Source organism: Sycon ciliatum, chromosome 5 (genome assembly GCF_964019385.1).
Source record: "Sycon ciliatum chromosome 5, ocSycCili1.1, whole genome shotgun sequence".
In the NCBI taxonomy this organism is placed as follows: domain Eukaryota; kingdom Metazoa; phylum Porifera; class Calcarea; order Leucosolenida; family Sycettidae; genus Sycon; species Sycon ciliatum.
Window position 1 is genome coordinate 4064263 of NC_088647.1, and position 27877 is coordinate 4092139.

Genomic DNA, 27877 nt, shown 5'->3' on the forward strand with positions numbered 1-27877 from the left:
ACACACACACACACACACCGTCACACACACGCACACACAGAGCTTCTCAGCAGCTACAATTCAGATAGTGCTCAGTATCTACCAGTATAGAACAGTACTGCAGTGCATTGTACTTGAGTGACACTAGTACTAGTAATGTGTATAACATCTTCTCCAGACTATCGGCTGAAGAGAATGCGGGTTGAGCTCTGCAGGTGATCCAATACACTGTGGCTTCATAGTGATTCTGCGGTGGTGGCAATGTGCACTGTACATGGCCATGCCATGTCACTGCTGCCGGTACACACACCGTACGTAACTGTAACATGTCCATGATGAGCGTATCAGCGTGCACTGGACATGTTTATGAATCCGGTGTCAGTGTGTACTGTACACGTCACAGTGTGCATTGTAACTTTACATTGTTGTAGCACACCCGGGACCGTCGTCGTGTAGGCCACTGCTCAGCGCAGCCCGTTTGAGCACGCTTGCCAGACAACGAACCAATCAAGTTTAAAGCTGCACGTGTGCTGTCACACACAAACACAGCCGACGAAGGGCCTGAACACGTTGAATCTCCACGTGTCTACACAATGTGCGTGCAGGCGGCAGAGTACATTTGATCAAAGACTGTCTCAATGAAGGCTCGGCGCTATCACCACCATCAATTGGTACCGTATCACCAATAGTGTAACGAGAACATGATCCACCCTGAGTGGTTGTCGCTTAAGTTAGTACCATTCCTCCATTCCGTCATGATGCACTTCCCAACATATCCATTACGTTTGAATGTCACGCTGCCCGGTCATTTGAAGTTGATCTTCGGTTGTGCCATGTACACTTCAAGTGGTCATGATTTTACTGAACGTGCACTTTTCGGCGCTGATCGTTTCCGCTCCTTACTACGCGCCATCGTTTCCTCGTGCTCCAGGTTACCAAACGCACGCGACGGGTGCTTGAGCCTGCAGATGACGCACCAGCCGGGCGCCTCCTGTTTGCCACCAGCGTTCGCTGCTGGCGCCGATCCTCTGCCTGCACCGTTGACGGCGGAGAAGTCTCGTCCACACCGGATGCACTACCACAACAGGAAACACACACGCGGAAGATGCACAAGTACCCATGTTTCAGCTGGTCATTCAATGCAGTGAGTATGTTTAACATGCATCAATGCAGGCTATAAAACCTGTTCCAGTGTGCACCGGTTAGCCCATGCATTTTGGCTAACAGATAAGGCACACTGTGGTGTACTGTGTAGTCGATGACCAAGCCTTGAAGTAACAACCCAAACAGTGAGCAAATTACTGGTGAGGCCAAGTGAGTTACGGGCCGGCTAGGGTGTTTGGGGATGACTTGCATTGGCATTTTTGCTACCTTGGTGCTAAGTTGCAATTAGACTGGTATATCAGATCTTTCACATGATGCACACCCGGTGATGAGAGGGAATGCTCTCCTGCAGGGCACATGAGCATATATTCATGCAACGCCCAATGATGATATCTCACCGAGCACCGACGTTGTGTCGTCCAAATTTAGCACCAAATGTTATCTGAGATGGCACGGTGGTTCAGAAAGCGGTGTTTTAGTTAATGCGGCTGGCTCTCTTCAGTTCATTCTGTAACTGGACCGGCTACATACTCCCAGGATGAGAGTATCTGTTTATGGCCAGCACAATGTCGTATAGTCAGACCTCGCTTAACCGCACACATCCAGGCCGTTTTGCACAAAATATCCGGATAGGCGAGGCAACCGGATAATCGAACACACATACTGTATGTATGCATGGCATATCGGCTGTAAATCGGTAACCAACGATTTTCTTCCGGATGGCGAGGGATCCGGATAAAAAAGGACCGGATATGCGAGGTCTGATTGAACTGAGCTGGTACCAGTAGCAAGTAGTGGTAAGATACGTATGGTATAGTACGTCACATACCTTGTCAATGTTCAGGCCGAGCATCTTGCGCGGGTCGGTATATGTCTCAGTGGGTGGTGTGTTTGCAGTCCAGATCCTCACAGAACCATCCTACATAGCGCACATGCACAAATATAATAGCACAGGCAGATCAAGAAAACAATGCTGCACCCACTCTCGGTCAACTCAAACCAACTTGCACCGTGTCATCACCAAGATGATATTGAATTGAAAAGCTGGTTTTGACCCCCCCCCCCCCCCAGACACGTGGCAGTTTTGCCCCGATATTCAGCTGGAGCTCATCCTTGGATACCCGGGTATAGTCACCCAATGCCAAAAGTGCATTGTGAGGTGTAGAGTGCACAATGTGTGCAATGCACGTGCCTGTCGCGTCTTTTTATATGTCCTACCCTTAGCTAGACATTCTGGAGCAAGCAAGGGCGAAGTATCTCATTGCGCCCAAACCATGTATGCGCACGTTATGATGTCACTTTTACACAGAACACCTCCAATAGTAATGCAATGAACTATCCACTGCAGTGTAAGACTGCAGATGTCCACCAACTCGGTGACTATGACAAACATCGACAGCGAATACAAGTTCTACCACTCTATATAGATTTTAGGGCACGGGGAGCGGGTGATCCATCCGTTACTAGTGCTGTACTGATGACAGATGTGTCTCACTCCAGAGATCCGTACCGGTACGCCACCGCAGCACATGCATGATGCACATGCATGATTCATATGCTAACTCTAAAAAAGCAACCACAGTGGAGTGTGTTACATTCCCACTCACAAGAACACACAGTTGTGGAATGTATTAGGATTATTTACAAAGAGAATAATGGACGTGCAAAGCAGGGAGATAGAAAGAAGAACTACTCAGACACAGGAAGTCTGAACTGGAGTGCGCATGCGCAGAGCATAGCGTGCAAGCAAACATGCGCAGAGCCTAGCGTGCTTACGCGCACATACAAACATAACAATCCTCCCCCTTAAGAGAAGCAATAGTAAAGCGGAGATAATTATTATGATCAATATTCAAATAACAGCCATAGCGTAAAGGTAGCAGTAAAGCAGTCACATCTCATTAATAAGCCTAGATGGTGACTTCGGTGCACGGGCTGATCGGCGCGGTGCAACAGGGTCTGCAGACGGACTGGGAAGTGCAGACGGTTCGGACTCGTTGGCAGCGTCTGGTACTGACGGCTGCAATGCACTATCAGGTTGAATCAAAACCGGTGTGCCAACATCACTGCGAGGAAGAACAGCATCAGGCGGCGCTGTAGAACGATGACGGAGATGATCTACATGGACATGTCTTTCCTGCTGACCAATGCGAACAATGTACGAGACCGGACCTAGCTTCTGTACAATAACGCCAGGTAGCCACTTAGGCCCGCTGCCGTTGCGAGTGTTCAATACAAGTACAGTGTCCTCCACCACGAAATGACGACCTTGACCTGGCTGTGGCCGTGCTTGACGTTCACGCTGTGCAGCTGCTAAGTTGGGCTTTAAGCGTGCCAACTTGGTGCTCGGTAATTTCCTGAAGAGCAGACTAGCTGGGGACACATTCGTTGATGAATGGGGCGTGTTACGATACATAAACAAGAAACGGTGCATCTGGGTCTTCTCAGACACATCCGAAGGACGGGACTTCAGAGCACGCTTCAACTCCTGGACAATGCGTTCGACTTGTCCGTTACTAGCTGGGTGGTACGGCGGTGTACACTTGTGAACAATACCACTCTCACGGCAGAAACGCTGGAACTGGTGTGATGTAAATTGAGGACCATTGTCACTCACGAGGGTCTTGGGTATACCAAACGTTGCGATAAATGTTACCAAACTGTCAATCGTCTGCTGAGTAGTGGCAGTGGATCCAAGCTTGTATGCGTCGATCCACTTAGAGTATGCATCCACGATGACGAGATACTGCTGGTTGTTGAATTCTGCAAAATCCACGTGAACACGCTCAAAGACTGTATAGTTTAGTGCAGGTACGCGTACAGTAAAACCTGCCCTGACCGGACACCCTGGCCTAGGTGCAGCGGAAACTGTCCTGATAGGACAGGATTCTGCTTGATCCCAGGGATGCACGTTCGATCCACAGCACTTGAACTGTGGTGCATAGAAATTTGTCCCGTCACTGATACAGGATTCCGCTTGGTACAGGGTCCGGCAAAAACAGGTTTTACTGTACAAGTGATGTACATGCATGCAGTGTATACCCAGGATACATTAGTGAACTGTAGGCATGCTGTCTCACCCTTGATGCAGTCGCTAGCCAGTCTTCTTCATCCGAGAAATCGGCTGCCAGTATCCAGTCATCGTGTCCGTTCTGTGGACAAGACCAACAAGAGTTACGGTATTCACGTTGCCACCATCATAGGCGGTAGTGGCAGTGGTGGCAGCAATGGTGGTATGTTTGAGAGAAGACCAACACCAATCATAGTACAAGTATATGCTTCATTAATAGGGAGGGGAGAGGGGAGAGGGGAGAGGGGAGAGGGGAGAGGGGAGAGGGGAGAGGGGAGAGGGGAGAGGGGAGAGGGGAGAGGGGGAGAGGGGAGAGGGGGGAGAGTGAGGGGGGGGGGGGGGAGAGTGAGGGGGGGGGGGGGAGAGTGAGGGGGGGGGAGAGGAGGGGATGTTAATTATTGTCATTCGTTGATTCGGAGATCAATATCTAACTGCTACGCTTTCAAACATTGGTGTGGAAATCATGTGCTGGTATGTGCGTGCGTATGGGAGGAGGGCGCTTGCGTGCATGTGACGGTGCACGTTGTATTCTGAAACTGGTGCCTTACCTTCAACTTGTAGTACATGCCATAGTCGGTTGTACTCCACACGGCAAACAAGTTATCGTAGCCACATGTGACAATGTACTTGCCTGCGAATGAAACAAGGCACACAGAGCAGCATTTAAATTAGTCATACTGACAAAGACACAGAGCAGCATTTAAATTAGTCTTAACACAAGCATCTGCATGCCGCACTCACACAACGAGCAACCAGTTTGGGGAATAGGAGGGTTTGTCAATTGCTTTGCCAGGCTCCGAGTGAGTGACAGCTTAGAGCTGTGTGAATGTGTGTGTATGGCAGCTGGGCAGGGCCCTGCTGCGGAGGCTGAGTGAGCCGTATGGAGGCAGCCGGGCAGGGCCCGGCTGCGGAGGCTGAGTGAGCCGTATTGAGAGGCTGAGTGAGCCGAGGCTGAGTGAGCCGTCTGAGTGTGAGAGGCTGAATGAGCCGTATGAGGAGCCTGGTAAGCAAGGTTGACTCCCCTCCATGTATTTACAGAGTTTCGCCGGTAGACGGCATCGGTGTAGTTATTGTAGGCCGGTATGATAATGGATACCGACAGGAGAGAACTAGAATAGGAAACATGATGATGACAATAGTGGAGTGGGTGGGTGGGTTGAGAAAGAAATCCACTGCCAATGCGGACAAAGCAAGAACTGAAGTCAGGAACAGTGGACTTCGGAGAACAATGAGCGTGTGAGAGTTTGTTGGGAACAGAGCATGCGCCTTCTGTGTTAACATATTTTTGCGCGTGCGCAAAAAATCATATACTGACAAAGATGCTTGCTTTACCCTGATCACAATAAGTAGTCTTTTTAAATCGCCTCTAGCAGCATCATAGTACCAAACACACCACCTAGAGAGAACATACCTATATGGGAGTAAGGCTTTTTAAATACTTACAAGGTCTTGCTAGCAAGATGAAGGAAAAAAAGAGAACTTGGATTTGTGGTTCTATGTATTCTTCAAGCCCTCTAACATCTCCTTCAACCCCCCCCCCCCCCCACACACACACACACCTTCAGTCTTCATGTCCAACGCTTTCACCCCCAACACCTTCATCTTCACCGCCAAGGTCTTCACACATCTAACACCTCCTCCATTTTCAGTCAGAATTCGTTACGGGTGCACAGTTAGCTTATCATTGCGGTTTACTATGGATACGGTGAGACGTAATGTACAGGTGTAGTTTGTTTTGAGTCCACATGGGGCCTGAAGACACCACCAGTAACCAATCCACTCTCTTACTGTTCGGACTGTAGCGACAACAACCTATGCAACCTTCGTGGATGGCCAGTGATGCTGGTCCAGTTTTCCTGTGCACAATGGATTCAACGACAGTGTAAAGAGAAATCAACACGTGCAAAGGGCACACATACGCATGGTGTGGCGAGGAGGTTATGCGTTACTAAATACGCCGTAGGGATGATTCCACAGTACAGTCCAAGCATACTCATCTATCATACACATGCCCCTCAGAATATCGTTAACTGCCAGCCAGCTGGTGTATTGATGAAGACTACCAACGCTTTGCCACCAAACCCATGCCACCGTGATACAAAGCATCTACATAGCATGTATACACTGTACACATACACACATGCACACTTGCATACAGCAGTGACATGCCGAAGAAAGCCAAATCCCTGACCAGGTAAAATATTGGCAGCTGGACAGCAAAGGCCCAAGAGCAAGAAGTATCCATGACGATTCCGGTACTCACCTGTACATACCGGTGGCGATGTCATAGACGTAACACACCCTGTCATAACCGGACGTCACTAAGAAGCGGCCGCACCTGGTCATGTGACAACTGCACACAGCGTTGATGTGGTCCCTGCAAGACCCACGGCCATGTAGGGTTCACATTCAGAAAGAAACACACCCACACCGATTCAGTGCCAACAACACAGTCCGATGATGGTCAGAGCGGGACAGTCATCCAGGTCTGACAAGCGAAGTTGCCAATGCCCCTGATGTAGACCGTTCAGCCTTGCCTTCTGTAGCGAAGCGAAACTGGATTGGACAGTCACTTTGGCCTGTCATCCCTATAGTACACTGTATACAAACTGTCGAACACCGGCATGGCTGGACATGTTAACGATAAGCAAGCCCATGAAGCCAAAATGCTCTTCTCGAATCTACTCATTACGCTATATGGTACATTTAATACCCAAAATCATCCATGTATCAGAGCTAAGCCCACTCTGGGAAGAAAGTTCACATCTGTTTGTACTGAATGCACGCGGTGGCTTGTACATCCAATTTTCAGGAACAAAAGTGTGACTCCATTCCATACAATCCATCACATACTTGAGGCTGATGAGGAGTCGGTGAGGCATACGCATATCCCATATAGCAGTGGTTTGGTCCATAGAGGTGGATACGACAATGTTGCGCTCGGCATTCATCTGGCATGACGTCACCGTGTTGGTATGACCTGTGGCCATTGCAACACGTGAACACATGCGTGCACACACACACACACACATACATACACAGTCACGGACATACACATACCTGACCTGACCTTTGACGCCCATCACCGGAGGCGATGATAGCAATGCTACGGCAGAAGCCATAGCAACTTGTACATACACATACACATACACATACACCGTGACGCGCACAGTAGGCACATGTAGTTGGGGTGTGTTGCCTAACCAGAGGGGGTCAACTGTACTAATAATAGTATTCGGGCTTACTCATCCTTCCCCTCCCCTCCCCCCCCCCCCCCCCCTCCTCCCCCCCCTCCCCTTCCCCTACGGATGCCCCCTACATGTACTTTAGCCATCTCAGAGTATAAAATTCAAATGCATGTACATGATAGCTAGATGAAGTCTGATTCTCCAATGGATCTGCAATGGCAATACGTATACAGTGGAATACAGTTGATGTGCCTCAGACGTACGTCACCGGGTCTCTCACCTGTAAAGGCATGCACCGGGCTGTTCGGTTTCCTACCCGTATCCCACATGTACACGGTGCGGTTGTCACCAGAGCTGAGTGCCAGTGGCACGTCACTACTGTGCTCCAGTGTGCAGCCAGTCAGAAGACAGTCATGCTCTGCTCCCCACTGGATGAAAATAAGAACAAGAACAACAGAAATCATGTGTAGCCATTTGACAGTTTTGAGTACTGGCAAGTTCAGATCACAGAAAATAAGATATCGGAGACCATCTTTTCTGGGTTGTTGCTCCACAGATACTTCGATTGAGTACCCGATAAATCAGACAGAAATATGCCAAACTCAATTGAGAGTGATTTCCCTCCCAAACCGTAGCCCACACACTTGACTAGATAGTCATACAGCATAAATAAAATGATACCAATGCACCACAAGCAGAGCTGTGCAGTCACATTGATAAATAGGGAATAACACCACGCAGCAACAGAGTTATAGCCATGAGTACTGGTAGTTGCAGGCTGATGGGGTGCACAATGGTCTATGCCAATATACTTTTCTAGTATGCAACATGTACTAGAACTTTAGTACAATGCCATGTATTCAATCTGCGGACATAACTGTTCCTCCTTTGTGGACTCATCAGCGCAGCACAGAGAAAATGAGGCCGAACCTGATAGCAATGAAAAATAATATTTCCAAAGCCAGATTTAAACCAGGCCCGAAAACGTACCGTGCCAGAGTGCTCGCACTGACAAGTCAGTGAGCTCTGCATACAACGTCCTGTATCCTATTCACATGCATACAGTATATAGTCAAATCACTCGGTAGTGCCGGTAATTTCTTGAAACCGATTCATGCAATATGCTTGTTGAATTTCAGTAACAGAGGACTGCAAATGGCAATGGGCAGTGACTAGTGACTACCAATGGCGCTGCGGACATGTGGACTACCTATGAACTACCATGCATTTGCATGGGCATTTTGACTAGCCATGGCGGTAGACTACCTATGATGGTAGACTACCCATGTCAGTGGACTACCTACATTGTATGATGTGGACTACCTATAGTATAGGGTGGACTATATACAGTCCATTTCAAAACTATAGACGCGTACCTAGGCAAAAACCGTTATGCCAGCATCTATACCACATAAAATCTGTGATCACTTTGTGCATAAATTTTTCCAAATTGGGCGTCTGTTATCCAATCCTTTAGAAACTATATGAGAGTAATTGTGGAGCGATCCTGAGCAATATTCCGAAAACTATTCTCAAAAAGTTCCAGCCAAATTTGAAATATTTCAAAAACCCTACGCGTCTATAGTTTTGAAATGCACTATAGTATAGGGTGGACTATATATTATGGGGTAGACTACTCATGGGGTAGACTACCTATGTGGTGGACTTCCTATGGGGTTGAATACTTATGGAGTGGATTACCTATGGGGTGGACTGCCTATGGGGTGGACTACCTATGGGGTTGACTACCTATGGGGTTGACTACATATGGGGTAGACTACCTATGGGGTGGACTACCGATGGGAGTTGACTACTTATGGGGTGGACTACCTATGGGGGTTGACTACTTATGGGATGGACTATATACGGGGTAGACTACTTATGGGGTGGACTTCCTATGGGGTCGACTTCCTATGGGGTTGACTACTTATGGGGTGGACTACATATAGGGTGGATTACCTATGGGGTGGACTACCTATGGGGGTGGACTACCTATGGGGTTGACTACTTATGGGGTGGACTATCTAAGGGTGGACTGCCTATGGGTGGACTGCCTATGGGATGGACTACCTATGGCGTTGGACTGTCTATGGTTTGAACTACCCGTGGCATGGTCATGTCGACTGCCTATACATGTACAGTGTATGGCATGCGGACTGCATATGGGGTGGATAACCAATGGGGTAGGTAGTAGAAGTACATGTAGTAGTAGTAGAATTTATTATTTTGATAGGGAAGGCCCTACAGACGTTGCCGTCTTGTTACAGGGAACCCTAAGTGCTCTTTACAGAGCGAAACAAAAACGGATAGATGCTCAACCTGACGACACGAGACAGGCAGAGAATTCCACCTATCAGCGACAAGGAAAGAAATAGAGAACATGCAATATCTAGTGGTAGCAGCGGGCAAAGAAAGTGAAGAGAATGATTGCCCTCTAGTGCGGCTCTCGGTGCAAGTAGCAGCCGACTGGAGGGTGAACATTGAGGAAAGAAGAGGACTTGTAAGCTTATGAATACAGCGGAAAACAAAAATAAAAAGCCTTTTAAAGAGACGAAATTCGAGGAAGTATAACTTAGCGTGCCGCAAAACAAAGACAGTCGGTGTACGGCAAGGGAGACCAAAAACCTTTTTCATGCTGATATGACTTAAAGTAACAAGGCGAAAGGTATAATGGACTGCCTATGGGGCATGGACCACTACCTAATGACATGTGGGCTACCAAAGGGGTACAACTATAAATGGCGCTGGCAAGTGAAGTGCCTATGGGATGGGAGTAGGCACTGGCATGTGGGCTGCACACAGAGTGCTTGCGGACTTCTCATGACATAATTTAATAACCATGTGGACTGCCAACTGGGCAGAGATTTCAAATAAATTTGGTACGTTAACTGCGTGTGGGACAATCATTCATGGTCCACATTCACTGGCATGTGAACTATGAATGACGTTCCCATGTGGACTGCTTATAGGGTGTGGACTATCAGTGACGTGAGCATGAGGTCTGCCAAAAGGGGAATGGATTACACACATACATGTACACATGGAATCGGAACTTATGCAAGACCACAGGACAGATTCATAACCAAGAAACTGAAACCACGAAGCCTAACTTCCAAACACGCGCCCATGCTTTGGTACTCCTTCATCCCATGGAAGTCCTACTACTACTTTGTACTAGTGTTCTTGAATTCTGGAGGCAAGGGCACGGGCCAAGCAGCGTGCTTCCTTCCTTCTGCCATTGCAGCTCAGTCGAGAGAGCAGCCAGCCTCTGCAAGCTAGAACATCCGTGCTGTTCAACTAACTGCTGCTACAGTCGGACTGTCCGGTGGTACCGTCTCTCTATACACCTATTTCCGTGTTAGTCTTCGAAGTAGAGATCATTACTAAATACTAGTATTCAAACTAATGCTAAGTAACGGTCAGCCTGTACTGCACGCACTGCTGTGCGAGGACAACACGAAATGATCATCATGATCAACGCTGACGCCGTGACGGCCACACAACTCACTCTGATCTTCACAATCAGTCATGCTAGTAAGTTAGTGCCAGTAGTGGTGCATGCCATGCGCCACTTGCCAGGTAAAAATCCACTGCGCACCTCCGGATCACAGGTACAAGCAGGGTTGGATTTCAACTGAACTGGCACCACTGAAAGTGAAAGAAGCAGCTCGTACAGATGTTTGCGGTCCACGCCTGCTCAGCTGACCGTGGTTGCGAAACATACGGTTGGGATCGGGAAGACGTGACTTGCTCGCGATTCTCCTTGCACCTACGCAGCAGTTACATAATCATTCCATCGATGACGATGGTTCTCCTGCCATTCTCACCCAGCACGGCAGCAGCATCAACACAGACAGTCAGTAGCAGATCCTACATGACGCAGACGTGATTAATTTTTACTCAGCTCGTTGTGACGAATCGATCGATCTCATCCTCAATCGAAGCCTGGTGTGGTATGGATGGCAAAGGAACTCTCAATCCGAACGGCGCTAAATTAGTTGACAAGGCCAGGGAGGCCTCGACGGCCTCAGCTCAGGATCTAGGAGCGATTAGCACCATGTACTCGGGTTTACTCGGGTAACACTACGTACATCCAATCACTTTAGCAGAACGATCTCGCTGACGCCACGTAAAAATAGCGTCGTAGAACATCATCAGGCGTGATATCTGCAGATTTCGGTTTCCGTGTCGATCTACTGAGAGTCTGTCTGCATGCATGCATCGCATGTTACAGAATTTAAGAATGCAGTAGAATCTACATTCTTCAATTCGAGTACTCGAGTGTAGATGTGCATGACTGTACAGTAGTAAGTAACCGAAGTCTTGTGATAGCTTTGTGGTTCTTCATCGTCGCGCTAGCCGGCTGGACGGAAATTCCGAAGACTGGCGCGGGCAGAGTGACCGAACATGCTGTGTGTACGTGTGTCGGACCTGCCCAACTCGCCAAACCAGTGGCAGTGGTAACTAACTGCTACTTGCAGCGTGCTGCTCGCTGACTGCTGATCCCGCTGCAGAACCGGGGGCTGAAGCAACGCTCAGCCAACAGCAGCAGCAGCACTCGTCAACAGCGCTACCCGAGTTTCTTGAACATCAGGTTCGTGTAGATCTACATCGTTTGACCCAGGGCCAGGCGCTTACAGGGTCACTACAGAGTACAGTTATTGGTAATCATGCATGACTATGCCCAGTACTACTACTACAGTCCATTTCAAAACTATAGACGCGTACCTAGGCAAAAACCGTTATGCCAGCATCTATACCACATAAAATCTGTGATCACTTTGTGCATAAATTTTTCCAAATTGGGCGTCTGTTATCCAATCCTTTAGAAACTATATGAGAGTAATTGTGGAGCGATCCTGAGCAATATTCCGAAAACTATTCTCAAAAAGCTCCAGCCAAATTTGAAATATTTCAAAAACCCTACGCGTCTATAGTTTTGAAATGCACTGTAGTACTATCCCTATACCACACTCACACTCACAGTATCCTAAATTGTTGCTTCGTTGCATTTATCATCTGATTGGTAACGATGCATGGACAAGCACGCATAAGTATCACGACTGACAAGGCAAGTGTGCAAATGACCCTGTGCTTGTCTGTATTGATGGGGAGGGGGTCATGGATCAGTACTGAGTCGCGTTTGTCTGTGTGCTTTTGCATGCGTGTGTACGTGTGTGTATGTGTGTGTGTTCACGTGTGTGTGTTCACGTGTATGTTCACCGGCCCGTGTGTGTGTGTGTTCACGTGTGTGTGTGTTCACGTGTGTGTGTGTTCACGTGTGTGTATGTTCACGTGTGTGTACATGTATGTGTGTGTATGCACGTGTGCGTGCACGTGCAAGTACAGAATGGGAAACGCTCACCATCATCAAGTGATTCAAGCCACACCACCGCCACCCAACGCTAGCTTGAAGATCAATGTGAAAAGCGGGCGCGTCCTCCACTTTGGTCCAGGACATGGGATCATTCTGTCCTTCATTGACGATGGAAACCGCAAAATCACAACAAGATTCACTATGCACTGGGTTCCCACAAGATTCAAGTCTGGCGACGAGGAAGTCTTGTTTCTTGGGGCCATTGATGATCCCAATTTCGGAGAAATCACCACACTTGAGCTGCAGCGTGAAAAATGGAATCCGGACTCGTCGGACATCAGCTGGTTTTGTGACATGGTCACCATCAAATACCTGAAGCGCTCGTTTAAAGACGGCGTATTTCCCGTGCACCGCTACGTGGGACATGCGTCGCCTCTGCAGATCCTCAACCGGCACTCGTGCCTGCCGCAAGCGGAGCCCTGGCCATTGCAGCGCGCCCAAGAGATCGAGCACAAGCGGCGGGGTCTGGTGTACTCTGCGCCGGCACAAGGCATGATGCCAATGGCGCACGCTTTGCCGTACCGATCCACATTCCATGATCACTACGGAGTGTGCAAAATCGAAGAGAATCGCAACGTGCTGAAGAAGCGCTGCAAGTTTGACGACGTCAACAGCTTTGCGGTGAAGAAGTGGAAAGAGATAAACAAACTCTACGTCAGCCCCTACCTGCTAGCGCCCAAGTGTATCAAGTACTGGAGAAGCGATGAATACTTTGGACAGCTGCGCCTCTCCGGACCGAATCCGTTTCTCATTAGACGCTGCACGGGTATCCCGTTCAACTGTGCCATCACGCCCAACTTGGTCGATCGTTTCTTGGAGGGTCAATCCTTGCAAACCGCAATAGAAGCAAAGAAGATATACATCGTCAACTTTGAAATGATGGTCGTTGACAATGACACACCACGCAAATGCGTGCAGCCAATCGGTCTCTTCTATGTCAACAAAGCAGGTGACCTGATGCCCATTGCAATTCAGCTAGAGCCGAGCCTTGGCGGTGCGAGAAGCCCTGTCTTCTTGCCCAGTGATCCAGCGTGGACATGGACGGCAGCGAAGATGTGGTTCAACAGCGCCGACGCAGCATACCACATGGCCGTGGCCAAGCTGAGCCGCTGCAACTTTGTGCTGGAGACGTTTGCTCTGGCCATACACCGCAACTTCTCGTCCACACATCCCCTCTTCCAGCTCGTTGCCCCGCACATCCGCTACATCTTCGACGCAAACCGCTCCAGCGCGTTCTACCTGCTGAACCTTACCGACGGCTACATAGACTTTGACTTCTCGTTGGGACGCCGCGCAACCTTCAGCGTTATCCAGAGAGACTACCGGCGTATGAAAGTATCGCACCGCATGTTCCAGCAGGATCTCGTGGAGCGTGGAGTTGATGATCCGAGCTCGCTGCCCAACTACCACTATCGTGACGATGGCTTACTGTACGACGCCGCCATAAAGAACTATGTCTACACGGTGGTGGAGAGTGTGTACTCGAGCCCCGAGGACCTCATCTACGATCACGAGCTGCAGAGCTTCGCACACGAAATCTCGGACGGCCGTTTGAGCGAGCCGCTCCTGCGCGGACTGCCGATGGAGGGCAAGTTCACCAACACGCTGCAGATCGGGCTCGTGTTTGCGCACATTATCTTCACGGCAACCGCTCATTTTGGCGCCACTCATAACACAATGTATGAGAACTACGCCTGGCCGCCCAACTACCCGTCGTTCCTGCGTGGTCTGCCACCGGATACCAAGGAGAAACTGAAGGAGACGGACGTGATTGCAATGATCCCGGAAAGACCGTACATCGCCAAAACTCTGCTGATCATGGACACCCTGCAGAAGCTGACCGTCGTGCACCTGGGTGACTATGATGTCGAGCACTCTGTGGATCAAATGTCGCACCACTTGTTGGAGATGTTCCGCAAGGACTTGAAGGAGATTGCCAAGCACATTGAGAGGGTTAACAAGAAGAGGAAGTTTTCCTACAAGGCCTTGCTGCCCAACAAGATACCAAACTGTCCGTTCTCCTAGACTCTCCGCCTAAGTGTGTGTACCGACCGGCCTGGGTGCTGACACCCATGGAGCTAATAGCGGTCGTGTCAATGTGTGTGTGAGTTGATGCACATGCGCGCGTGTGGATTGGGTAGGGGTGCTCCAGGTTGCCGTTTTGAATGGTTTCTTGTTTCCATTGGCGTGCATTGCCATATTTAGCACCCACGTAAACCTCACTGCCTTATGCTATCTATGGCTGCAAAGAACGGTGGCCAATGCTGAACAAGACTATTATCCAGACAAAGACAAATGTGTATGCATGGTCTCAGCACAGAACGGTATAATAGCACTAACTAAAGCTCAATCTTCTGTCTCATCGCAGCCAACTGGCTGTACGTGTTATCAACAGTGCTGGTGGGAAGTCCCATACCGGCTTGTGTCCGATCATTTGCTCACGGCGCTGAGCAAGGAAACAGCCACAGTTTTTGTATTGCACTCAAACGAGTATTGTTTCCATTGGTCATGTGCACAGTATGTGGTCAAGCTACTAGCTTGGTCTGTGCATTACCAAACACATGTAATACAACAATGAACACAACACCATGCATGTGTGCACACGTATGGTGATATTCGTTCTCTGTTAAATACTTGCATCTGTGACGGACTTATCTCGATGCACCCATAGCATTCACTAGTTTTCGATTTATAGTATTTTATGTCCTGTTTTGTTTTTGGTGGCTAATCATGCGGATGGAGGCAAGACTGTTAAGTCCATGAGAACCATGTTACTTCGAAGAACACGTATGGTTTTCCAGCTCAGGAATGGTACAAGGTTGTTACATGCTGTTACAAAGTATGCCATATCATCAGTTTCTCTCTCTCTCTTTCTCTCTCTCTCTGCCTCTCTCTGTCTCTGTCTCTCTGTCTCTCTGTCTCTCTGTCTCTCTGTCTCTCTCTCTCTCTCTCTCTCTCTCTCTCTCTCTCTCTCTCTCTCTCTCTCTCTCTCTCTCTCTCTCTCTCTCTCTCTCTCTCTCTCGCTCTCTCTCTCTCTCTTTGTAACTAGATCTTCCAGATTCGTGCGGATCATGTCATGAAGCATGTGCATGATGATAAAGGATCATGTGGTGACATGTCTGAATCAAGTCGCCTAAGTTAGTTTTAACTGCAGTCCATGTGTGTGAAAGTCATGCAAGTGCATTTGAGCGGCCAAAACCTGTGCTGTGACGGCCACAGTTTCGCGACTCCGTGTGAGGAGTCTCAAGCGATGACGCAATTGAACAACCTCTATACTGGTGCAGTTTTCGGATGCAAAAAGAAGACAGCATTGCAGGTTTTTTTGTGATATGCACGCCCTCAGCTCTGACCAGGGAATCATATCTTTACAACTGCTGGCACAAGTGCTCGTTCCGGCAGCGTAGCTTACTATAATTATACCGTAGAATCCCGCGGATAAGCCCATGGGCTTATCTGTTTCACAAGGACATTTCGGTGGGCTTATACGAGAACATGGGCTTATACGCGGGCATGGGCTTATACGCCGACACCAACATTGTGCTATTGAAAAGTACCAAGGAAGTGAGAAGTACATTGCTGAAAACCACTGTGCAAACAAAAACGACCGATGATTGTGTTGAAATGTACAAAAAAAAGTACATGACTGTACTACGTACATGTACATGCAAGAGTATAATAATCCCCAGGGGTTGTATACTCTTGCTACATGGTCTGACCAAGAGTCCATAATTTATGGACTCTTGGTAAGACCTAGGCCCATGGGCTTGTGCGATGAAGCTTCGTGATGTTCGAACTAACCCTGGGCGTATGCGCGAGCATGGGCTTATACGCGGGTGGGCTTATCCGCGGGATTCTGCGGTATTGCAAGTAGAGCTGGCTGTTTATGCATGGTTCTGCTGATCCACTACCAGCTGCTAGTAACCGGCATCACTGAAGTCCTTGCCCAGGCATAATAGCTATACCACAGTGAGCTCTTTCTCTCTTCCCATGACACACTCACACTGGCTCATGGATGTTTCCTATGCAACAACCATGTGACACAGTTGCACCAACCAGGCAGCAGCAGCAGAACATAGCATTCATTGTGCTATTTTTCCTTACAAGAGGGTCTCTGACTGCATGACGCTGCGCACAACATTATCAGAACGTGGCCATGCAAGTTAGGGGGGGGGGGGGGCTGTACAGAGGCCGAGCCATGATATTGCACCATGCACGTCAGGAATGCACCGATATGCAGGGCATTGGGCTCGACTCCAGAAGCGGACCACTGCTTGTGAGTCGTAATGCCAATCAACACAAAACGCATCAAATGATGGCGAAATTTCACAACCCTTTCAGAGACCAATTTTCTACATACTTGATAGCACTGTGACCGCCGGAAGCAGTATCCAATTAGTCCAGTCGTACCAAAGCATATACATTGTGTTTGGTATATTGGGAACATAATTATAGCCTCCTTGGCAATAAACATGTGTCGGTGGCCACAAAATTGGTTCGGTAATAACCTGACCAACCGGACCGGTTCCGGCAGGCCTGTGTAATGATGATGTATTCACTGCTTGTCAGTTCTTCTCCATACTACATTGTACAAGTATTGCATTGCTGTCAAGTCGATAGTGTGCGAGATTCCCCCAGAGCTCATGATCTAGTACCGCTGTGGTGTTGGAGAGACCTAGACCGCTAGCAATTAAGGATCAGCTGCGTCCAACGCTCGGTCAGGATCATATTGGCCTATTGGCACAGTGCTTTGGTCACTATCCCTCTGCCAAGCCAAATTCCAATGTCCGCTGGCTTGTTCAGACAGTTGTAGTGTAGGCCTGGACCGTACTGTAAACCTAGCCTGATATCTGTATTATCTACATTGGTGGATGATGAGTCTTACACTTTGTTAGGGCGGCCCACGGTCATCCACAACAGGGGCTTCTACATTGAGGCCGAACTGAAAGCTGCCCCAGACCAGTGTAGGCCCTGGTTTCACAAGTACTTTGTGAGAGCTGAAACACAGCATGGAGATGTAAGCAACCTCAGTAAGCAGAAGTTAGCCACGTGATGACAGTAGCTTGCCTCCTAGAGATATGATAAGCAAGCGTACAATGCGAGACCAAATCAACCTGCTCATTAAAATCCTTACTATTTCTTTTCCTGTCTCCAGGCTCCACAGTCGCAGTGTCTGGTCCCAGGATGATGACAGAATGCTACAAAAACATCCGCCAACAATAACAGCAATAGCAGTAGCATCAGCAGCAGCAGCAAAAACAGCAACAGCAGCAGCAACAACAACAACAACAATTTATTATTAGTGTTTTACTTCAATAACACTGCCCCACCGGAAAAGAGGAAACGGGAGAACATTAAAAGGACGAAACTCGGAGCACAATGGGAAGGTGGGTGCTACAGAGTAGGCGTGTTGGTGAGTCTCAGTGGAGGCAGTGAGTATACACATTGTGCATATGGCACGTTATCTCAATCCAACATATCCACCCCATACTAGTATGCTGCTTTGAAGTCAAGGGCCAGGGCATGGCTCACACTCTGCAGAAGGTGAACGGCAAGCATCGATCCACTTGTACTAACACACCGGCGACATTGGTATCTACGTCATAACTCCTCTATTCCACTCACCGATCTTGCTCGTTGTTGAGATCGCACGCGGTGACCGGCTGGTTTTGCGTGTGATGGAAAGTGCTGATTGAGAACTCGCTCTTCCTGTCCTGTGTGGTGTCAGAACAGAACATGCAGCGTGAACACCGGCATCGGCAAACTGCAGGCATCGGTGTAGCCCATGTTTCATTGCCACTGCTGACAAGGAGCTTTGAGAAGGCTTTAACGGTTCATTATTCTTCACTCATTCACTTATTTGTAAAGAGAAAAGGATCTATAAGTTACTAGTTATGACAGTCCACCAAGGTAACGAGATAATATACAGTCAGATAGTGCGAAAACAAGGTGTAGTACGAACTGACAAGGATATTGAGACATTCGACGACCTGACACCTAGTGCCAACACATCGACGAAGCGCAAACCAACAACCTAACTTCCAACTTGGAAGGCTCAGGTCCTCATACATAGGTCATAGGTCCTTTTCTCTTTACATATTGCTATTGGCTCAACATCCGAGTTTTTATTAACTCATTCACTTATTCCTAATACGTCTTCCTGTCATAAAACTACAAGACTGTCCTGTGAGAGTGCCATGGAAAAGGACTGTTTAGCCAGAGCAGCTAGCAGCGGTACTGACCCGGGTATCGCTATTCATCCGGGCATGAGTGCCATCCAGAGTCACCGGCGGAGAAGCATATGCTCACTTACCCATAGTTGTAATGTGGCATCATCGGACGCCGTCAACACATGCTCATCCTTGTGGCAGAACCGCACATCCCGCACCGGCCCAGCATGTCCCCGTAGTTCATGCAAGTACTGTAAAGAGTGCAAAGAGAGAGAGAGAGAGTCGTGAGGCACATCATGCACACCAACATGCTATACCAGGAGAAGATGAGAGTCAGTGGTCGTCCCAGTAGAACATTTCTAAACTGAGTAAACTCTGTTCTTGACCCAGCTTTGCAATGATTCAGAGCAGATCAGTTTTCAGCCATTACTAGCTAAGGTTTTATGCATCTGCATTGGTTGGCGGCCGAGACATACTTTAATACAGGACCGACGGAAGTACAGTCAGACCTCGCTTAACCGCACACATCTGTTTTCCACAAAAAAATCCGGATAGGCGAGGGAACCGGATAACCGAACACCAGTTATGTTGGATGCATCACGTATGCTGTAAATCTGTAACCAGCTATTTTCTTCCGGATGGCGAGGGATCCGGACAAAAGAGGACCGGATAAGCGAGGTCTGACTGTAGTCATTGTTTCGTCCAGCCATACCATACATGTAGTCCTTCATACAGTTTGTGTATGATATGGTGGGTACACATGACCGCCTCAGCAGCCGGTAAACATGGTTTGGTGGCCAAGCAGTTGGTCCGGCCATGGCCAGACCAACTGGACTTGCTCCGCCACCCTTGTAACAGCTGCAGGCGCGTAGCAGCGCCTTTGCAGGTGGTGCGACAGAAGGGGGTACGGGGGGCTTTCCCCGTGACATTTTTGAAATTAGGGTACAACATCCTGCATTTTGGGCACTTCTAGCCGTTGTTGTGTAATCGTAGGTGACATTTACGTTTTGTTGTTCTTTCATATTATTAGTATTTATTATCAGAGTCTAATCAATTCGTTCGTCGTTGTCAACGTGTACACGAGGTACTGCTTGCCTTGAGTCAACAACACGGAATTCACGAGTTACGATTGTGCTTACTACGACGTTGCATGTTGTTTGTACATTTACAGTCACGTACATGCAGCTTGGCAAGTTGTGTCACGATGCAATGCACACCAATTTATTTCACTACACGTATTTCTCGTAACACATCAATCCTTACTTCGTAGGTGTTTAGGTCCGGTCTTGCGTGACAGAGGTAGTTACTCTTAGTTAGCTTTCTCCATGATTGATTCTAAGAAACACGGACATTGATTCTAGCTTCGAACTGTTTCTTCTTTGTCTGCCTGTGCATTTTGTTCTCAAACAAATCCTTCGTTCGATGTGTTTATATTTTCGCGCTCTGCAGATTTGTTTGCCTCGCGCTCAGCTTTGTTTCCTTTTCTTTGTCAACTGCATTATTATGACGTATGACTTGTGTACGCACTTATCACGTGACCGTTTGACTGGATGCGCTATGCACGCTCTAGGCTAGTGCATTTGAGCGATCGTAGCGATCCGCTTTCCTTGCCGTTTCGTCTTCTTCGCTTCTTTACTCATTCGAGTCAGTGTCGCTGCACTAGTTTGTTTTGCAGTTTATCCACGTCGCAGTCGTTCATGGTCGCCATCTTTACATTTGATTTTGATGCGCAGCTGCATGCTGATGCAGCTGCCTTTTTCATTCTTTCGATGATCTTCTTTCCAATTTTATACTGAATCTACTGTATGTATTCTCTCACCCAAGTTTGCAACGGTTGTCGGTTGTAGCATGCCAAGGGTTGGATGCAGGGGTGGTTAATTAAGCTAGTAGTAGTAGTAACAATTCAGTAACAAGTGGTACCGAAACCCGATCGAACAGAGCCTCAGGACCGGTCGAGTGCTCGTGTAGAACTACAGGAGGCAGTCGAGTGAATTTGAGTATTTGTAGTGTTTGTGGTGTTGGTTTGAGCTACACCAGTGCAGTGGCAGTGTAACCATGGCATCCATCAAAATGGATGGTTACTTGAGAGCGTTCAAAGGAAAAGGCGAAGACTTCCAGTTGTTTTGGAGGAAGTTTTTGGTTCTGTGCCGATTACAGAAACTGTCGACGGAAACCGACCGCATGGCATCGTTGCCATTGTTTTTGGATGGTGATGCCTTCCACCTGTTTGAGCAGTTGTCTGATACTGACAAGGCCAGTGAATCAGCAGTAAAGAAGGCCCTGGAGTCTGCTTACACCATGACCCCGGCGGATGCGTTCCGCCAATTTAAAGCGCGGACGCTCCGGGACGATGAGCCCGTGGATACCTACGTCACCGACCTGAAGCGCTTATTGGCGCTGTCCGGCCACACATGTGCCGACGACAAGGATATGGTGTTGCTCGAGCAATTGTTGGATGGCCTGTCCTTGGACTATGGACGGCAGGTGCGCATGGCGAGCACGGAGTCAGACCTGACTGTCACTAAGTGCGTCGCCAAAGTCCGTGCTCTGCGATCTACGGACGACTCCTGCCGCAAGCGTGCCAGTGTATCGGGAGCTGTTGCCGCTGCTGCTCCGGAACTTCGCCAATCCAGTGTGTTGTGCTTCAACTGCAATGAGGTGGGGCACGTCCAGCGCAACTGTCCACATCGCCGGTACCAGAAGGGCGGACGGCAGCAGAGGGGCAATGAGAAGCCACGCCCTCCGTCCAAGGAGCAGAGACCGCTTATGTGCTTCTTTTGCGATCAAGAGGGCCACATGAAGAGGGACTGTCGGTTGAGCCGCAAGTTCCTCGCCTCTTTGGCACAGTCCTCGGCAGCAGCTGCAGAGCCAGTGCAGTCTGACAGGTGCCTGTGCATGGCGAATTTGGCACGGCCGGGATTGCCAAAGGTCTTTGTTGATGTGTCCTGTGACACTGCATCGGGAGTCCGTGTGCGGTCCGTCATAGACACTGGTTCTACCCGGACGTTGGTGACGTCAGCACTTGTCGACCAGCTTGGGACTCCTGTGACGGCCCACACGGGCCAACCAGTGGTGGCGCTGGATGGCCAACCCTTGCGTATCCTGGGCAGTGCGCTGTTGAAGTTCGTCCGGGAAGATGATTGTGTCAGTATCCCCGCTGTCGCCATGGAGGTTCTCGTCGTTCCAAGTCTGTCTGTGGTCGGCACTGATGTTCTGCTTGGGTCTGACACTATTGCACAGTGTGGGGGTCTGCACCTGCGCTACGATGACGATGGCAGCTTGTGCTGCGTGACGCTCGGCCAGCATGCCGACGTGACAGCTAGTGTGGCCGACGTTCCACTGCGGCATGTCAGCTGTCAGACCGACGGGGACGACATCATCCTGACATCCGACGATGGGTCAGTACGTTGGGACGCCACGCAGCGTTGCTGGACCCTCAACTGGCAATGGCGAGATGGCAAGCCACCGCATGCACCAGTCGGCCACGGGATAGGCGAGTATTCCCGCTCCAAACTGACAGACGAAGAAGAGCGCAAGTTTGGTGCAGAGATCAAGGGCTGGATCGATGCTGGGTGGATGGTGCCTCACGATGAGGCTGTTCATGGTGCTCCGGAATGCGTCTTGCCGTTGTTGGCAGTCAGCCAGCCGCACAAGGCCAGCACACCTGTCCGTCCGTGTCTGGACTACCGGCTACTGAACGAACGACTGATCTCAAGTCCTGGTCTAGACGCCCCAGCATGTGCCGAGACGCTGCGGTCGTGGCGCGTCAAGGGCCCTGATGGTTATGTCCTGGTTGATCTGAAGAAGGCATACCTTCAAGTTCGTGTTCACCCTGATCTGCTGCGCTACCAGGTCGTGGTATGGCGAGGTCGCTCCTACGTCATGACCCGGATGGGATTCGGCCTGAACATTGCGCCGAAATTTATGGACATCATTGTGCGCTGGGTGACTCGAGAGTTTGATGACGTCGACAACTATATTGACGACGTTCGTGTACCTGTTGCCCTGACAGAGACGGTGACTGCGCGCCTGGCTAGCTATGGGCTGGAGACCAAGCCGGCGGAACCAATGCCTACCTCTCGTGTTCTCGGCTTGCAGTTGTCAACGCCGCCAGATGGCCGTACTGAGTGGCGCCGCCGTGACGGAGTCAAAACAGCGTTTGATGAGCCACTCACCAAGCGCAAGGTGTTTCAGTGGTGTGGGCGTCTCACCAGCCATTACCCCGTCGTTGGTTGGCTGCGGCCCGCGTGCAGTATGGCGAAACGTTTGGCGTGCCTAGAGAGTTGCGGCTGGGACGACACGGTGTCACCTGAGTTGCTGCAGATATGTGTTGACCTGCAGCAAAGGCTCCACAATCATGATCCAGTGCATGGTGTATGGCATGCGGATCTGACCAGTTCTGCTACTGTGTGGTGCGATGCTTCGGACCTTGCCCTCGGTGCGTCGTTGGAGATCGGGGGTGCCGTGGTTGAAGATGGCACGTGGATGCGCCAAGTCAGCGATCGTCGCCACATCAACGTGGCTGAGTTGGACGCGGCCATCAAGGGCGTCAAGCTTGCAGTGTCATGGAATGTGCGGGATTTGCTGGTCAAAACCGACTCCAAGACAGTCGCTGCCTGGTTGGACCAAGTGTTCACCAATGCCCAGCGAGTGCGGACTAAGGGGTTGAATGATGTTCTCATTCAACGGCGTCTCCAGGTCCTTGCTGATCTACTCGATGTAACTGGTTTACGTGCACGAATCGAGTGGGTGCCCAGTGCAGAGAACCGTGCCGACGTTCTCACCCGTGTTCCGGACCTGTGGAATCAGCGTGCCAAGTCGTTGTTGCAGCGTGCTGAGCAGCCGCCTGATGTTCCTGAGCCGCCGCCTGCTGCTGATCCGGATGAGTGTGTCGCCGCTGCGCCAAGTGTCCACCTGCCGTGTGCACTTCGTTTGACCGACATTACCGCAGCTCAGGCCGATGACGCTACGCTACAGTCCGTCATCAGTGGCCTTCAACATGATCAGCCACTACCCAGTGAGTACCGTAATGTTCGTACGCAGTTGTTGCTTGATGATGGTGTATTGTATCGGTCTGTCAAATCGCCTGTTGATGGCATTGTGATAGTTCCTGTTGTGCCTGCTGCGTTAGTCTCTGCTGTGGTTTCTAATGCTCATGAAGTGTCTGGTCATGGCTCTTGGGAGAAGATGTACTATATGTTGCGTCAGTGCTGCTTCTTTCCTGGTCTTGCGTCTGTGTGTCAGAGTTTTGTGTCTCAGTGTTTGCAATGCAGTGCTGCTAACCCTCGTCGTGGTCCGTCTGTTGCTTCGCGTCATGCTATTTCTGGTCGCCCATGGGGTGAGGTGGTGTTAGATGTTCTAGAGCTTGGCTCGAGTAATGGTTCCCCCTTTCATTGTGTCTTGGTGTGTGTTGACACTTTCACCAAGTGGGTTGAAATTGCTCCGCTACAGCGCCATGATGCTGCTTCTGTTGCTGCTGCTTTTGTGCGGATGTGTCAGGTCTGGGGTGCACCAGATTGTGTTCGTACGGATAATGGTACGGAATTTTGCAATGCCGTTGTGTCTTCCCTGTTTTCGGTTATGGGTGTTACTGTTCGTACTGGTGCTGTGCGTCACCCGCAATCACAAGGGTCTGCGGAGCGCATGAATCGCACTGTGCTCGGGCTGATGCGCAAGGTTTTAGATTCGTCCACTGGTGATTGGCTGTTGGACCTTGATATGCTCTTGTACTGCTACCGTAATCGCCCCCATAGTGCAACTGGTCTGTCGCCCATGCAAGCTATGGTTGGTTGGCAGCCACCTCATCTGTTAATTGCATCCGAGCCATTGCTGTACTCGGCGAGTCATTGGGTGGATACCCTGTCTGCTCGTTCAGCACGCATTCGAGATTTGGTGGATGATGCTTTGTCCCGAACAGACTTTATCGAGCCCGTCCAACCGTGCCCTTACCAGGTTGGTGATTGTGTCCTGTTGTTGCGTCCTGACCGTCACCAGAAACGTCAGTCTGCTTTCGAGGACGGTTGGGTTGTACAGTCTGTTGTTTCACCCTCCACTGTTAGTATTTCGAAGCCTGGTCGTCGAGACAAGATTGTCAATGTCGCCCTGTTGAAGTCTGTTCCCGTTCGTGAGCCTGCTGTTCCAGCTCCTGTTGTTGCTGAGTTGCCCGAGGAGGAGGAATCGCTAGTCAGTCTAGATTGGCCTATTCCTGTCGTTCAGCATGGTTATGGGTTGCGCGATCGTGCTTCGATTCGCCCCCCTGTTCGCCTCTCCTTGTAAATTCACCTGGGGGAGAGGTGTTGTGTAATCGTAGGTGACATTTACGTTTTGTTGTTCTTTCATATTATTAGTATTTATTATCAGAGTCTAATCAATTCGTTCGTCGTTGTCAACGTGTACACGAGGTACTGCTTGCCTTGAGTCAACAACACGGAATTCACGAGTTACGATTGTGCTTACTACGACGTTGCATGTTGTTTGTACATTTACAGTCACGTACATGCAGCTTGGCAAGTTGTGTCACGATGCAATGCACACCAATTTATTTCACTACACGTATTTCTCGTAACACATCAATCCTTACTTCGTAGGTGTTTAGGTCCGGTCTTGCGTGACAGAGGTAGTTACTCTTAGTTAGCTTTCTCCATGATTGATTCTAAGAAACACGGACATTGATTCTAGCTTCGAACTGTTTCTTCTTTGTCTGCCTGTGCATTTTGTTCTCAAACAAATCCTTCGTTCGATGTGTTTATATTTTCGCGCTCTGCAGATTTGTTTGCCTCGCGCTCAGCTTTGTTTCCTTTTCTTTGTCAACTGCATTATTATGACGTATGACTTGTGTACGCACTTATCACGTGACCGTTTGACTGGATGCGCTATGCACGCTCTAGGCTAGTGCATTTGAGCGATCGTAGCGATCCGCTTTCCTTGCCGTTTCGTCTTCTTCGCTTCTTTACTCATTCGAGTCAGTGTCGCTGCACTAGTTTGTTTTGCAGTTTATCCACGTCGCAGTCGTTCATGGTCGCCATCTTTACATTTGATTTTGATGCGCAGCTGCATGCTGATGCAGCTGCCTTTTTCATTCTTTCGATGATCTTCTTTCCAATTTTATACTGAATCTACTGTATGTATTCTCTCACCCAAGTTTGCAACGGTTGTCGGTTGTAGCATGCCAAGGGTTGGATGCAGGGGTGGTTAATTAAGCTAGTAGTAGTAGTAACAATTCAGTAACACCGTGGTCGGGTGAAAAAGTTTGGCCGGACCGGCTGCTACGGCCCTGAGCTGGCATTGCCAAAGTCAGATGTCTTTGGGCTACTTTTAGAGGGTTGTCCCAACTTATGCCAGCGCTGTTTTAGAATGACTTTTTGGAGGGTGGTGATGGCTTGACAAGGCAAGCCACGGAGTTACTATATACATCATGTATTTCCAAAGACTACAGTCATGTATTTCTCATGTATGAGTAAAAGTGGACAAGGTACTTGCAAAGAGTCCCATGGGTACTACCAAGAGTCCATAACCGGGTTATGGACTCTTGGTAGTGCTGCATGCCACGCACAATGGAGTAGCTGCAGACCATGCAGGGAGAGGTATAATTATCGTCTTGGAAGACGGCGGAGAGACCATTACGTCCAAAACCGTGTCCACTTTGAAGTTCTATGCGGCCCGAGGCCTACATGCAACTCACGATCGCACCCCTTGCCCTGATAACCACAAACATAACATGGCCTCGGCAGAGCAACTACTAGTGTGCAATAAGTATAAGACTAAAAAGTGCGCTAAGCCGGTATTGCCCCAAGGGCGACTGAATGGCCAGCACCCCCCCCCCCCTCCCCCGGGGCAGAGCGAATCATTTCATGTTCCAAACGCCCGGGCCGATCTCCCTGGCCTAGGTGCCATTCCAAACTACGACTGCCTGCCCCAGTACAATGGTGGAGGCTACATGGCCGTATTACATAATTACACAGGCCCGTCGGAACCGGTGCGGTTGCTCAGTTCATCACCGGACCAACTTGTTGACCACCACCAGTGCATGTTAACTGCGGAGAAAGATCATGATGTGTGCCCACTATATCATACACAAACTACGGTATGAAAGGCTACACACGCCGCTCTGCCTGAATCAGGCCGCTGATTGAGCAATCTTGCAGAACCAAAGCATATTGCCTCTGTGGTATGAAAGGCTAGTATGGTATGGCTGGACCAATCAAACACTGCTTCAGGCGTAGCGGTCCTGTTACATAATCGCAGAGTAGATCTGCATAGATTGTACAGTCATGCAGATAATACCATTTTTGGCATTGCCATTGGACTGGGGCAGGGAGTCGCAGTCATGACCGTGCACCATGGTGCAACATATTGCAGCTTCCCGCAATGCTATTGAAGTATTGGTACGGCGGATGGCGATTGTTCCGACTTACCGCCACCGGTTCCTTGACTTTCCGCGACTCTCCCAGTCCCAGGGCAGCTGCTTGGTCCATTATCACGATATCGATCGCTACTGACGTTACCTGTCGCTAGGGAGTAGGTGTTTGCAGATATATGCACACCGCGAACTAACTACGACTCGTATTTCAAGCTACACGTGACGACAAAGTGGTTCTACTTCTAGCTCCATGGCCAATGAATGATTCGACGAAACACCTAGCCACAGAGCATTCTGCCTTAGGGAACGGTCAAATCTCGACAAAGCCACCACCGCCCAGCAGTCTTTCAGCGTGGTTTACAAAAACCTTCTACGAGAGTCGCTTTGATCGCTAGGATGACAGGATAATGCTAATAGTGCTACAGTAGAGTCTGCTCAGTAGTTACCAGGTAACTGGCAGGTTACAGCTACACTATGACTTGCTGTAGTGTAGATGCACCATGGTGTACGCCAGGTAATCTCCCTTCGAATAACCAAACTGTTCACACAGCACAGGTCATTTCATGGTCATCCTGCCTAGCGCATGTCCACATGGTATACGGACCGGTCCATGTCCGCCTCGAATTTCGTCTA

The 27877-nt window shown here is 49.4% G+C and overlaps 2 protein-coding genes across 2 annotated transcripts; one reads left to right on the forward strand and one right to left on the reverse strand.

The window, feature by feature from the left end:
- Positions 1-4: 4 nt before the first annotated feature.
- On the reverse strand, positions 5-27776 carry LOC135817231 (WD repeat-containing protein 88-like). The gene is made up of 12 exons (XM_065330358.1): positions 27300-27776; positions 19029-19136; positions 18341-18429; positions 17850-17913; positions 7622-7769; positions 7007-7133; positions 6417-6530; positions 5942-6009; positions 4702-4784; positions 4164-4235; positions 1913-2002; positions 5-1054 (listed from the first exon to the last, which is right to left on the reverse strand). Exons 1-12 carry the CDS (start codon positions 27357-27359, stop codon positions 830-832), a joined length of 1248 nt encoding a protein of 415 aa, XP_065186430.1. The 5' UTR covers positions 27360-27776; the 3' UTR covers positions 5-829.
- On the forward strand, positions 11769-15396 carry LOC135817230 (polyunsaturated fatty acid 5-lipoxygenase-like). The gene is made up of 2 exons (XM_065330357.1): positions 11769-11935; positions 12691-15396. Exon 2 carries the CDS (start codon positions 12692-12694, stop codon positions 14741-14743), a length of 2052 nt encoding a protein of 683 aa, XP_065186429.1. The 5' UTR covers positions 11769-11935; position 12691; the 3' UTR covers positions 14744-15396.
- Positions 27777-27877: the final 101 nt, after the last annotated feature.

Excerpts from the sequence above, each read along its gene's own strand:
- LOC135817230 (XM_065330357.1), top strand. The coding sequence starts at position 12,692 with ATGGGAAACGCTCACCATCATCAAGTGATTCAAGCCACACCACCGCCA.
- LOC135817231 (XM_065330358.1), bottom strand. The coding sequence starts at position 27,359 with ATGGACCAAGCAGCTGCCCTGGGACTGGGAGAGTCGCGGAAAGTCAAG. Across the intron at positions 18,430-19,028 it reads ATGCCACATTACAACTATGG|GACAGGAAGAGCGAGTTCTC; the intron begins GTAAGTGAGCAT and ends GACACCACACAG. Across the intron at positions 6,010-6,416 it reads ATCGCCACCGGTATGTACAG|GAAAACTGGACCAGCATCAC; the intron begins GTGAGTACCGGA and ends CATTGTGCACAG.